Source organism: Schistocerca americana, chromosome 4 (assembly GCF_021461395.2).
Source record: "Schistocerca americana isolate TAMUIC-IGC-003095 chromosome 4, iqSchAmer2.1, whole genome shotgun sequence".
Taxonomy (NCBI): Eukaryota; Metazoa; Arthropoda; class Insecta; order Orthoptera; family Acrididae; genus Schistocerca; species Schistocerca americana.
This window is the reverse complement of record NC_060122.1, coordinates 469,515,778-469,530,389: the sequence shown is the minus strand read 5'-3', so window position 1 is coordinate 469,530,389 and position 14,612 is coordinate 469,515,778. Positions and strand designations below refer to the sequence as shown.

Genomic DNA, 14,612 nt, shown 5'->3' with positions numbered 1-14,612 from the left:
AGACAGGGTTGTAGCCTATCCCCAATGTTATTTAATCTTTATATTGAGCAAGCTGTGAAAGAAACTAAAGAAAAATTTGGTGTAGGTATTAAAATCCATGGAGAAGTAATAAAAACTTTGAGGTTTGCCGATGACATTGTAATTCTGTCAGAGACAGCAAAGGACTTGGAAGAGCAGTTGAACGGAATGGATAGTGTCTTGAAAGGAGGATATAAGATGAACATCAACAGAAGCAAAACGAGAATAATGGAATGTAGTCGAATTAAGTCGGGTGATGCTGAGGGAATTAGATTAGGAAATGAGACACTTAAAGCAGTAAAAGAGTTTTGCTATTTGGGGAGCAAAATAACTGACGATGGTCGAAGTAGAGAGGAAAGCGTTTCTGAAGAAGAGAAATTTGTTAACATCGAATATAGATTTAAGTGTCAGGAAGTCATTTCTGAAAGTATTTGTATGGAGTGTGGCCATGTATGGAAGTGAAACATGGACGATAACTAGTTTGGACAAGAAGAGAATAGAAGCTTTCTAAATGTGGTGCTACAGAAGAATGCTGAAGATTAGATGGGTAGGTCACATAACTAATGAGGAGGTATTGAATAGAATTGGGGAGAAGAGGAGCTTGTGGCACAACTTAACTAGAAGATGGGATCGGTTGGTAGGACATGTCCTGAGGCATCAAGGGATCACGAAATTAGTATTGGAGGGCAGCGTGGAGGGTAAAAATCATAGAGGGAGACCAAGAGATGAATACACTAAGCAGATTCAAAAGGATGTAGGTTGCAGTAGGTACTGGGAGATGAAGAAGCTTACACAGGACAGAGTAGCATGGAGAGCTGCATCAAACCAGTCTCAGGACTGACGACCACAACAACAATAACAACACTCTTAGCAACCCCATTTATATGTAAGCATAGGTGTAAAAACCTCTCACATTTCTTTAAATGCATCCTGGAAGCAGTACCAAAATATATTTAGATCATCTCAGTTGTTGACACTTGTGAGAAACTTCATCACACCACCTCAGAAAACCCGTTATTCTTGTCCAATGCTACCAATCCCTACAGTCTTCCAATTTGAGCTATGGTTGGTGTAAGACGCAAAAACAAGCAAGCCAAAGCAGTCAAGTACATTGGTGTTACTCATTTTTCAATAAAGTGTTTTATAAGGATAGAGAAGTGTCAGATACTATATTGATCTCATATAACAATAAAATCAAGTAGTATCAGAGTTTGATGTGATATCTACACAAACTTATTCACATATCAAAAAAATTCAGAATAATGAAAGGAGCAGAGAAGATAGTTTTACTTTATTCATCTTCCACTGTTTAATTGTTTTGAGATGATAGGAGTATTCTTCTGAAAGTACGCTACTCTTTGTTGGTATTGACGACAATAGGCAAAAACAATGGATTTCCTTTAATCTTTATTCATTTGCCACTGATCATTTTACATGAAACAGACTTCATCATAAATAAATAACAGTAGTGTAGTCAAATTACATGGTGCACCTACAGTCTTAAATACTAAAATTAACACTGTTCATACAAAGTGTAAGAGTGCAGCTATAGTTGTAAATATTAAAATCAACATTGGCCATATCAGAGAATTCTTTTATAATGTAATGAAGGTTTTTTGTTAGCTAGAAATAGCATTTTATTTTGAAATTTTTAAATGGTAAGAATCAAGCGGGGAGAAGAAACTAGTTCAAGATTTTGTAGATATTCATTTTCTGGGAGTTTCCTGTTATTGCTAGCCTGTGCCTTTCAAAGTCAATATTTTCCTTATTTCTAGTGTCATGTTTGTGAATTATTTCCCTGTCAACACCTTCTTTAACGTTGTTCCTGATGAAGATAGACACACACACACACACACACACACACACACACACACAGATTCACTACTGTTAGTATCCTAAACCTGGTAAAAAGAGGATGACATGCTATGTAGAACCAGTCAGGAATGTTACACGAACAATTTTTTCCCCACATTTACTTTCTATATTCTTAGACAATCCTAATATGAGCTTCTGTCTGAATTACAAACAAGTTTATTGGCTGCAAACCAATTTAATGCAAAGTCAAGAGAGTCTTGCAAAATCTTATCAAGAGTTGGGATCTCGTGATGTGAAGTAAGTGAAGTTGTGTCATCAGCATAAGAGATTACAGTTGTGACACACAACTGGGCAGGTCACTGAAAGCAGTAATGAAGAACAAGGAGCCAAGGACAGAACCCTGCGGAACACCTGTGCCAGTTTTTACAAGGAAGAATGTCAATTTCTAATTGAGACAAACTGTCTTCTGTTGCTAAGTAGGAGGAAATTACTGCTAATGTAGATTTGTATACACCATAATACTGTTAGTAATATGTTAAAAGGAATGCAGTCAAAACTCTTTCCTTACATTGCATAATGACACCAGCTTCTTTTTTTGAAAGCTGTTAAAAAGTCTGACCAAAAATTTCCAGAACAGCTGCAGTGGTATTTTGACCTGGCCAAAATCAATGCTGAATGTTGCAAAGGTCATGCTTTTCAAAATAATTGGTTAGTTGAATGTACATGGTGATTCAAATATTTTGAGAGTACTGGCACAGCAGAAACTGGGCAGTAGTTCTGTAGGAGCTGTTTTTTCAGAAACATTTTACAGACCTCACTGAGCATGATTTCAGCTAGGCCATACAGACACAGTGGAACCAAGTAGATCCCTTGCAGATGTGTCTGTGGCTACAATTCTGTCTCCAAGTTCTCTAAATGTGACACAGTAGTCACTCAATTATCCTAGACTGAGCAGAGTTTGATATACCTGGTTACAAGAATTATCTTGTCTTATAACTTCCCATGCTGCCTTACAATTATATGGAACACCTTTATGTACCTTTCATATGCTGCTTTTTTTGCTTTTATGAGCTTAGCTTTGTAATACTTTTTATTTCAAAGGTAAGCATAGTAAATCATATCTCTCTGTTCAGTCCCTTTATTATCCTCATTGTTATATATTCAATACAAAATAAGCATGTTTTCTCTAATTTGTGTTAACTCTTTGTACCAGTTCGCTTACTTTTATTAATCAGGAAGAAAAGTACCAAAAAAGTTATCAAAACCACTTTCAACTCCAGTTTTTCCTGTTTGGCACTGATATACTGAGTCTGAATTTGCATTCTTTAGTTTGCCAATAAATGACATAATGTGCTTGTCCCTCTGACCTCTCACCCATGCTACAATATATTCATGGGAATACTCTTGTTGCTTATAATAAAGTAAATTAACAATAATATAATGTGGTGTAATAAAGCTTCTTGTGGGTGTCAAAATGCTACTACTTTCATTTATTTGTTTTCATCAGATGTTATATAAAAACTACTTCTATTCAGCTGTCAAGAAGTTCAGCAAAAATATTGAAGTCCCTTGGTCTACAGATAATACAGTAGTGATAATTCCAAGATAGGTATTATCACCAAATGGGAACTGTGAAACTATATAATGTGAACTACGAAACTATATGGTGGGTCCTATTATTCTTACTGTATGTATTCTTAAAAGAAGTTTTATTTTCTTTGTCGATTCTGCTGCTAAGAAACAAAGACATTGGTTGCACCTCCATCATTGCTGTTCCTTCCTAAGATTCACAGCACGTGTGTGGTTTCAACTCTTGTTCATTTATTTTTCATAATTTTGAATATCTGCTACTCTGGAAGCACCACGGGATATTACATTGCGCTACTGAAAGTGATGCTCATATCGCAGCACTGTTAGAAAAATTGGATACTACCTTGCGTATGAAGTCAGCTGCATATAAGAAAGCACAACAAAACTGAAAAGAGCTGAATGATGGCACACCAACATTTCTTGAAAAACTTATCAAGCATTATGACGCAGGACATAGTAAACATCTAAGTAGAACCACAACTACACATTTCTCCAAATATTTTACCTGGAATTGGAACGGGGCTCGAGCTGCGGCTTAGGCGTGGTGACACAGTTCCTGGTGCACTGGCCTTCGGACTTGAACTGCGTGAGGTTCTGCGTGGAGTGCCAGGGGGTGTAACACCATTTCCATTAGCACGACTCTCACCAATTGCCTTCACTAGGTCTTTCACTGATACTCCAGCTAATTCAGGTGGCAAGTCTCTATTGATACATAAATATTGTTCCTTTATAGATATTCTATCTGTAAAACACACACACACACGCACACACACACACACACACACACACACACACACACACCACATGTACTAGAAAAACATCTTCATGTATAAGACTTCTTCACAAACATGTCAAAATGTGCAGCATCAATCAAATTAATTAAAACATGTAGGAACGTTTCTTTTGTATCTGAACATCACCTAGTGGTTTGCATTCATTACTTACTTTAACTGAATTCCTTCTGGTTTGTTTAATAAAGCATAAATGGCCAATTTTGAAAAAAATCATACATATGCACTGTACACAAATATAACTGCAATAAAAAATGTTTAGAATTTGAGGGAATCATGTCTCTATAAGTTTATCTGCATAAAAATAAACACTTGTGACAGATATTTACTACATCTATATCCATACTCTGCAAACCATTTCCAAGTGTATGGCACAGTGTACTCACTCCCCTTTGCACTGTGTATTAAGACTTCTTCCTATTCTATTCACGCATGAAGAATGAGGAAAAGTAACTGCTTAATTTGCCTTTGTGTGAGCTGTAATTAGCCTAATTTTGTCTTCATGGATGCTACAAGAAAGATACACAGGCTTCTTAAGACAGCATTTTGTGTTTTATACTGTTCAAATAAAAATAAATAAATAATAACTTATTAAGATTTATAAATAATTAAATATAAATGTAAATAATTGTAATATTTATAGATAATAATAATTATAAATAACATTTATAAATTATTTTATTTTTGTGTCACCTTGTAAATAAAGAGAACAAAGAGAAAACTAATGGTGGCTTTCTCCACACAGAGCATGTGACTGAGTGAGCTGGTGTAAGTGTTTTAGTCAATGGACTCATGTTCAGGAGAGAAATGGTTCAAAGCATCCATCCATCCAGATTTAGGTTTTCCATGATTTCTCTAAATGACTTAAAGGTGAATGGCAAGCTGGTTCCTTTGAAAGCGCACAAAAAATTTCCTTCTCTACCCTGAATAAATTAAGCAAATACTGTGTAAATCATAGGGAGAGATGTGGTTGCAAAAGCTAGGGGTAGTCTTATCAACATTTATGAGTTCTTATTTGCAGGACATTAGCACATATATACTTGAGAGAAGAGGAGAGGGGTGGAGAGGCATTCTGAACATTGAACCCAGCCTAAGAGGGATTCATATCAGCAAACATGTGAGTAAGTGTAAGAGGTCAAAGTTTTAGGAGGGATAGAGTGGTGAGAAGTAAGACACAAGTAGTATGAATAGACATCATCTACAGGCATTCTAGGAGTTTGTCACTGCCAGTATTATGCCCCAAACTTTTCTAAAAAATACATACACATATCAGATCTACTCCAACTTAATATACTGCCAACCATGATCTAAAGACAGACCACTCTATCATCATCCTCCTTCACTGCACTGATAGTTAACCATGAGGAGTGTGCAGCAGAGGAGCTGCGTCTACTATTTGATACTTTGAGGTACAAAACTGTTTCTCATGACATCACACATCCCTTTCAGATAACTGCAGAAATTTATAAAAATCCTAGGCGCCTCTCAAGATTTTGTAACTACCTCAGTAGAATTGCTGACACCATCTGATCTTCACAGTCACAGAAAAGCACAACAAAAAGACTGTCGGAAAATTAGCTTTCGACCAACAAGGCCTTGGTCAAAAGTAGACAAAATACACATACGCACACTCATGCAAACACAACTCACAGTCAGGCTCCAGCTGCCACAGACTGTGGTCATGTGTGCGCGAGTTGTGTTTGCGTGCATGTGTGTATGTTGTCTACTTTTGACAAAGGCCTTGTTGGCCAAAAGCTAACTCATTTTGTTCTGCCTTTTTGAGACTCAGCATCTCCGCTTTATGATGAGTAGCAACCATCCTTTTCATTACATTGTTACATTCCATCCTGGCTTTTCCATTGTTTGGCAAAGATAACAATCCTAGCCATTTCATTTTGGTAGGCCAAAACCCCAAATCTACCATCCAGAGCCTTCTGTCCTGGATAAAACATACTATTTCCTAGTGTATCTCCAATCCATTCCCAGTTATTCCAATGTAAAAATCTTCACCTTTGAGAGTCAGACTTACAAACAAATTTGAGGTATAACCACTGAAACATACGTGGTCTTGTCGTGAATCAAATATTTTTCCTGGACTGCATGGAAGTTGCATTCCTCACACTGCAAAACCATGACCCCTGGCTTTGAAAAAGTTTACTGTTACAGCTTTGTGATCAGTACTCAAGATAAAGAAGAAGTACCTCACTTCCTCGAACAATTCAATGCTATTTCTCAACTGAAATTAATCTGAACCTCTTCCAAATCCCTATACATCTTCCTGGATGTTGACCTCCATCTCATTCAAGGACATCCATACTTGGGAGCAAGGGGAAGGGCTGTGTCCCCCACTCCCCAGCTCTCAGTGAAAGGAAAAACAGTTCAGACAGGCATTTTTCCATCAAAAGAAAATGATTTAAAAGTCTGTATTATGCAGCTTTTTAACAGAGTAGAAACTGGAACTTTTTTATGGATACTTACAAGTTGCCATTCATCATCCAAAATATTAAAAATACTTCATTCCCCCCAATTTGGTGCCCAGTACAAACCATCGTATTGATACCCTTTATCTCACTGACTCCCACTTTTAAATTTGAGTCAACATCAAACCAGTTAACAAGCAACAATATCTCCTTTGACACCTGCCACCCCTTTGATGTTGACTGTTCCCTTCCCTACAGCCTATATATATATATATAGGCTGGTATATATATATATATACCAAATGAAAGTGCTGGCAGGTCGACAGACACACAAACAAACACAAACATACACGCAAAATTCAAGCTTTCGCAACAAACTGTTGCCTCATCAGGAAAGAGGGAAGGAGAGGGAAAGACGAAAGGATGTGGGTTTTAAGGGAGAGGGTAAGGAGTCATTCCAATCCCGGGAGTAGAAAGACTTACCTTAGGGGGGAAAAAATGAAAAAAGGACGGGTATACACTCGCACACCCACACATATCCATCCACACATATACAGACACAAGCAGACATATTTAAAGCTTGAATTTTGTGTGTATGTTTGTGTTCGTTTGTGTGTCTGTCGACCTGCCAGCACTTTCATTTGGTAAGTCACATCATCTGGGAAACATTCCACGTGGGAAAAATATATCTAAAAACAAAGATGATGTGACTTACCGAACGAAAGCGCTGGCAGGTCGATAGACACACAAACAAACACAAACACACACACAAAATTCAAGCTTTCGCAACAAACTGTTGCCTCATCAGGAAAGAGGGAAGGAGAGGGAAAGACGAAAGGATGTGGGTTTTAAGGGAGAGGGTAAGGAGTCATTCCAATCCCGGGAGCGGAAAGACTTAACTTAGGGGGAAAAAAGGACGGGTATTCATCAATCAAAAAATAAGGGGTCATCTTATATTCACAGAGTAAACTATTGCTTATGAGGTCAACACTTTTATATTGTTCAATCAAGGGTCATGTTACATTTACAGTTGAAGCTTTGGCTACTGAGGTTTCATGCAAATTTATTTTGAACAATTCCAAAGGACAGGGCATATCTAAAACACTTGCATTTCAATAGGTCTGAGATTTCCTGATATGATGAAGCGCCAATACATTATCAACCTTGCACAGACAATCACATGACATTGCAAGGGATACATAAGAAACTATGAACTACCCACTACAACAGTCTAATGCTCTACTTGAAAATTGACAATTTAGTGAAGTATAGGATGAAACAACATTAAATTCTATCAACTTACAAAATTTTGTTGTATTTGAAGAGGTTTGCACTAAAAGTTCTCACTGATTTATTGATACCATATACATACATTTATGCTCCTTTTTAAATGAGGTAACATTTGAAGGTGAAAAACTTGTCCTTCAAAACCATTACTTGATTCTGAATGCAATTCAGTATTTTGTTTTGTATTGAGAAACTACTGATTTAACAAGTGTCTTGCAAATGAGAAGTTCAGTCACTGTCCATGCAACAAAATACCAGAGAAAATCACTACCGGCTCTTAATCAGCTTTGGAACAAGACGATGACATTCAGATGAAACAAGAAGGAAAATGTATCCTGAAATGTCTAACAAACAAAGTAAATCATATTAAACTAATTATCATTGTTGTCCTAGAATAAATTTCAGTAGAAAGACCCGTTGCGGAGAACAGATGTCTCTAGATCGTGGGACAAGCAAAAGTTTGAGAATTAGACTGAATAGTGTTTGCAATATTTTTATTTATCTGTTAGCTGCTGTTGTTACATATGATCTTGCCTGAATACATTTGCACTGGGAATTGATTTGATTTTAAAATTGGACAACTACTCAACAACAGCATACATTCCTGCAGAATACACTAAAAGTCTAGATGGGGGCCAATGGTGTATTTACTTGTTTCATACAGCAATTTGTCAAGCTCAGTGTGAGGCACGGCAGGAATGATTCAGTGTGTGTCAGCTGCTGGTCTACACAGCCAATGAGAGTGGTGGGCAGATGATATGTTTGGAAGCAAGAGACATTGTAACATTCTCATGTCAGTACAGAACTAAAATCTGCTAAGTGTTCAGAAAGAAACAACTGTGTTCTTGGATCCCACAGTAACCACAACCTCAGAATCTCAACATATTCAGAAGAAACAGCCAGACAACAAAGATGGGATCTTGTCCACAACCCGACAAATTCCACTGATGAGTTCTTAGATTTTATTGGGAAATTTGATCAGACATTGAAATTCAAGTCACATAATTGGAACAGTAGACAAGGGAAATGGGTACCATGATGGGAACAATAGTAATAACCACAATAATTACAATGATCATAACAGAAATAATTATCACAGTAATACGAATTTTCAAAGAAAAGTGGAAACAGGAATTCTCACAATGGAAATCAAAACTGGGAGCAAAGATCTGAGGGGCAGGAAACTCACGAAATGCAACACTAGAACATGGAGTCAGAAAATTAGAGATCGCAGCAGCCCAGGTCCAGAGGTGGCAAAATAAACTGGTGCTGAAAAGGACACATTATTTTAAAAATTCTGTGGGTGTCAAAAATTCAACAAAAAGTGACAAATGCTGGAGATGGAGGTTATAAGAAGTAAAAATAAAATGGGAAATAATTTTAAGCAGCACAACCATAAAGAGGGGGCAAGAAATATGGTATAATGTGTTGAGATATTCGATAAAGGGATATAGGGCTGGAAAATTTATTTTGTGAAAGAGAACTGAATGATGGAATGAATGTATGTTTGGTGGAAAATTCTGTGATTAGAAGAGAGGCAGAGGTAGATTTGTAGTGGGTGGAGATGGAATGTATGGGGAATTCCAATGAGACACCAGTCAGTAGCAAAAATTATAGTAATGAAGGTGAAAGTAATGCAGATGATTTTGTATCAGAGAAAATAAATGAAGCTATCTGTGAAGGCAGGGAAGCTGTAGTCTTGTTAGCTAGAGATGAAGTTTGTGGTGTATCAATGGAAGTATCAAGTATCAGAAGGTATTTGTGAAGGCAGTGTAGCGATAGTCTCAGCAGCTGGTGATGAATTTTATTATGTATCAGCGAATGTGGGTGATTTATTGTTTAAGGGAGGTAAAGATGATGTTTTAAATGTTGAAATTGCAAAGATTGAAGCTATTGATTTAGATGTATTGGAGGAAGGAATTTTTGCAATTTTTTCTGTTGATGGAAGTGAAATTATGGCTCTTCATAAAAACACTACTGAGTGGATGTTGAAGGATGAATGTAAAAATGTGTTAGACGATATTTTAAGGCATAAAGTAGCAGAGGTGTATGATAGGGGAGAAAATCTGAAGGAAAAGAGTTAGTTCCGAGTTTGGCAGACTTCATTGAGTTCTAACGTGGAGTGATGCAATAGCAGTTGGCAGATGTTTATGGAGTTAATTGTGACGGTGATTCAACAGAAATAAATAAGGATCTGTTTAAGAGAGACGAAATTTTAAACTGTTTGGTTAACTGGAAGAATGTTGTAGCTACTGATATCATTACTTCAGAGGAGATGAACAGTACATTTGATGCTTACAAGGATTGTGAAATTGCCGGCCGGTGTGGCTGAGCGGTTCTAGGGGCTTCAGTCTGGAACCGCACGACCACTACGGTCACAGGTTTGAATCCTGCCTCGGGCATCGATGTGTGTGATGTCCTTAGGTTAGTTAGGTTTAGGTAGTTCTAAGTTCTAAGGGACTGATGACCTCAGATGTTAAGTCCCATACTGCTCAGAGCCATTTGAACCATTTTTGATTATGAAATCAGGTTTTGAAGGTGATTTAAATCCTATAGATGAGTTGGAGGTAGGTCAGGAGAATCTAGGAATGGATAACGAAACTGAGGGTTGTTCCGAAATTATAACATGTACCATAAACATGGAAGAAAAAGGAAGAGACACTGACAATTATATTTTGAAGGAACAGTGTTTAGAGAAGGGTGAAATTAAAAATGTGCGGTATATAAGTGAACTGATCAATATTAATGATGAAAGAAAGTGTGCATATCTTGAAACCAAAAGCGGTGTTCCAGTGGTTGTCACAACTTTAGTGTTTAAATGTAAGAGTCTGTTGGTGAATGAGGAAAGAGGCTCGAATTTGAGCAGGTGTAAAAGCAATTTAAAAAATGAGATTCAAAAGATACTCTCACTGCCAAGATAAATGTTCGACAAGGTAACAGTGGCAGAGTTGCACCTTGTGAATGAAGACCGTGGTGTGTACCAATATACCGTATTTACTCAAATCTAAGCTGCACATTTTTTCCGGTTTTTGTAATCCAAAAAACCGCCTGCGGCTTAGAATTGAGTGCAAAGTAAGCGGAAGTTCTGAAAAATGTTGGTAGGTGCCACCACAACTAACTTCTGCCATCAAATATATGTAGCGCTACACAGGCAAGCTTTGCAGGCACAAAGATAAATACTGGCACCAAAATGCTGCGTCAGTAAATACATTTTAAAAAAAGGTGGAAGACAAGCTTTTTTTCTATGCCCCGGTTTTCGACCACTATTTTCATACGTTATCCAACGAAGTAAATACAAATTCCGTATTGTTCATCTTCGAATGTAGCAGCATTTCAATGTACTATGAAAATCCGACTGGCAAGACTGTTTGGGACGTTTGTCAATATGGCCAACTCTACATTCTGAACTTTTTCCTGCCTGTGAGAAGAGATGGTTGCTAATAGGAACTTTTATGAATTGTGAATCACATGCAGTATTCTCTTCACCATCAGATTAATATGAAAATAAACATTTTGCCATGTATTGTTTTGTGTTTGCTGCTATCTCATTTAAATCCTGTCTGCCTAATAAACTACGAAACTAGAGTGAGACAACAGCAAACGCGGAGGAATATACATATCGTGTCATGTTTATATTCGTATTATTCTTATGCCTAATAGTGATACAGTCAGAAATGAAGCACAGCAATTGACTAGAGTTTTAAATCTAAGATGACTCTAATTTCTGTGTAAAATTTAATGTACTAAAGAGGCATCTGCAAACATTTTCAAACGGAGATAAATTTTCACGAAACTCTCGTTCAGAACATCTTCTATCATACACAGTCTATCATTTGGTTCTTGATCGTTATCAAAGAAAGCAGCAGTGTGGACAACAACAAATAGCAGTCTCTTGCCATTGTTTCGCTAATGAGACGATTTTTTTTTAAGCCGTGCCGCGAGCGGTGACAGGCCGTAAACACTCATTATCAGAATGCGACAAACAGTGCATGACACAGTACAGTAATGATTTCTAGCTTAGAGTGACGTAAACACCTATGACAAAGAGAACGGCACATATCAGTTCAAAGAAAAATAAGCAATCGATTCAAACCAGACGAAGCACATGAAAAAGGAAGGGTACCCGTATAAATATGGATGGAGCGCCTGACGCATAGCAATGGCTACCTGGTAATGCTTAACTGCTAAGCTCACGACTCGAACGAAACTACTGTAGCTGTATCGTCATTCATTCGACCTAAATTGTGTCTTATATTACAATGGACCAACTTTGTTTGGATTTGGAGGTGCGGCCTAAAACTTTTCTCTCCCCTTGAATTTCGAGTCTCAAATTTCAGGTGCGGCTTAGATTCGGGAAATTTTTTTTTCCTAGATTTCGAGTCTCATTTTTCAGGTGCGGCTTAGATTCGAGTGCGGCTTAGATTCGAGTAAATACGGCAGTTTAAATGTGTTACTTGTAGTATTTTGGATGGGGGATATTACATAAGTTAATTATATAATTTATGTCATTTTGCAAGGGTGTTGAATAGATTTATGTATGTAGAATTATGGGGATGAGTTGTAATGTATTTATGAGAACAAAATCTGGGGATAAATTGTATTTTAGTGCAAATACGAGTGAAGAATTGGCAATTTCTGGAAAGGGTAATATTAGTTCTAAAGTTTCTAATTAGATGTGGAAAAATTGTAGAGAAGTGATAAAATGTTAGTTGAATTGTGATGTCGAAGAAATTTCATAGAGTCAAAGGCATGTTTTTTAGTGGGAACATGGACAGAGAGCTTGAAATGTCAAGCTAAATCACGTGTTTCGCCTATGTTATGAATCAGTTTTTGCTTGCTATCCTGTTTGTGAGCATACTGATTGCACTGGAGAGGGCTTTCAGTGCCTGATCCATGGGGATTTGGAAAGTCATATGATTACTGATAACTACACCAAATTCATATTTTGACAGCTATTATCCGTCACAACTGCAGACTGAAACATGCTTTAGTGCAGCACATAACCAAAGCTGTCATGAATTTCTGCAGAGCCAGCTGGACTGCGAACAATCTAACCTTTGATGGCAGAACACCAGTTGTGTGCTGTGTCTGTGACAGTGAAGAAATTCTCAAAGCAAAATGTGATTTCGAAGGAGCAAAAACCAATTTGTCTCAAAAGCCTCCTTAAACATATGAGGGGGGATCAAATGTAAATGGGATTTTTGTTCCTGAGCATGAACAGTTAGTAGGACTGGCCCCACACTTCTGCTATGCTTAGGCAGGACTGTTAGAAGTGAGGAGAGTGTGCTGTTAGATATTTCCCACTGTTTCATCAGTAACTCTCATGATGTCTGTGCAACAGGTGCACCCCTCCACTGCTCAATGCATAATTATCAAGTTTATTACTCGTGAAGGAGTTACAGAGGAGGAAATTTGCCAAAGATTGACTGCACAATTCGGTGATAAAACATTATCAGGACATGTGTGTTTGTCTGGCATGAAAAGTTCAAGGAAGGACAAGAACAAGTGGAAAACCAGCAACACGATCGTCGTCCTCGGACCACCATTACAAACAAAAACATTCATGTGGTTAAAGACATCATTGATGACGATTGATGGGCGAGAATATCAGAAATTGCACAAGAAGTCGGAATCAGTTGTGGGAGCTGTCAAGCAATCATCACAAATGACCCTAAAGTTCCGTAAAGTGTGTTCCAGATGCATCCATAAACTTCTGACCGAAAATCTGAAGTTGAGACATTTGGAGGTCTGTCAGAGCCTTACAGCAAGGTTTGTGGAAGAAGAGTCGGATTGTCACCAGCGACAAAAGATGGGTTCACCACTACACTCCAGAATCTAAACAAGCCAGTAAGGAGAGGCAGAGGAAAGGGGAGGCAGCACCAGTGAAAGCCAAGACTAGACTGTCAGCTGGCAAGGTTCTTTCAACCATTTTTTTTTAGCAGCGAGGCATTTTGCTGATTGATTTTTTGCGTAAGTGATCCACAATCAAGCTGCTTACTACTGCAAACTCTTGAACAAGGCAAGAGCTGCATATCGCCGCAACAGATGAGACCAATTGATTCGACAGATCGTCCTCCTCCACGACAATGCACGACCGCATACTGCAGCTCTAACTGTCTACAAGCTGCAGGAAATACACTGGACTACACTTGATCATCCTCCTTACAGCCCAGACTTATTGCTCTGTGATTTCCATTTATTCGGATCACTTACAGAAGCTCTAGGAGGCCAACTATTTGAAGATGATGGGAGTGTGAAAGACTTGGCGCACAACTGGCTGGTGACACAACCCAGTTCTTTTTATGATGAGGGCATCAAAACACTGTCCATACACTGGGACAAATGCATTTCCAAAGCAGGAGACTATGTGGAAAAATAAATTATAATTGCCTTTAGTTTTTCAATAAATAAATTTAAAAAAAATTAAATCCCTTTTTTATTTGATCCGCCCTTGTATATGATTTATGTATACAGGGGCATTTAATTAATTTGCTGTAATTTTTATAATTTGTGTTAGATTTCTTAAATGGATACTTATAACATGTTATCCTAGGAGGCATGTGCTATTTCATACACCTCAAAGGTACTTAAGCTATTGTTCTGACAAGCAAGTAGGGTATTCTTTTTATTAAGGTATATATATTTATTTATTATGTTATGTAAGTACCGTATTTACTCGAATCTAAGCCGC

The 14,612-nt window shown here is 37.6% G+C and overlaps 1 protein-coding gene across 1 annotated transcript in view; it reads right to left on the bottom strand.

The window, feature by feature from the left end:
- LOC124613550 (E3 ubiquitin-protein ligase MYCBP2-like) overlaps nt 1-14,612 on the bottom strand; it is a gene marked incomplete at its 5' end in the record, with an annotated part of 333,858 nt that overhangs the window by 274,980 nt on the left and 44,266 nt on the right. Inside the window, one exon of the mRNA XM_047142262.1 lies at nt 3,929-4,125. Coding sequence (XP_046998218.1) covers nt 3,929-4,125 — 197 coding nt within the window. The remainder of the gene's footprint in view (nt 1-3,928; nt 4,126-14,612) is intronic.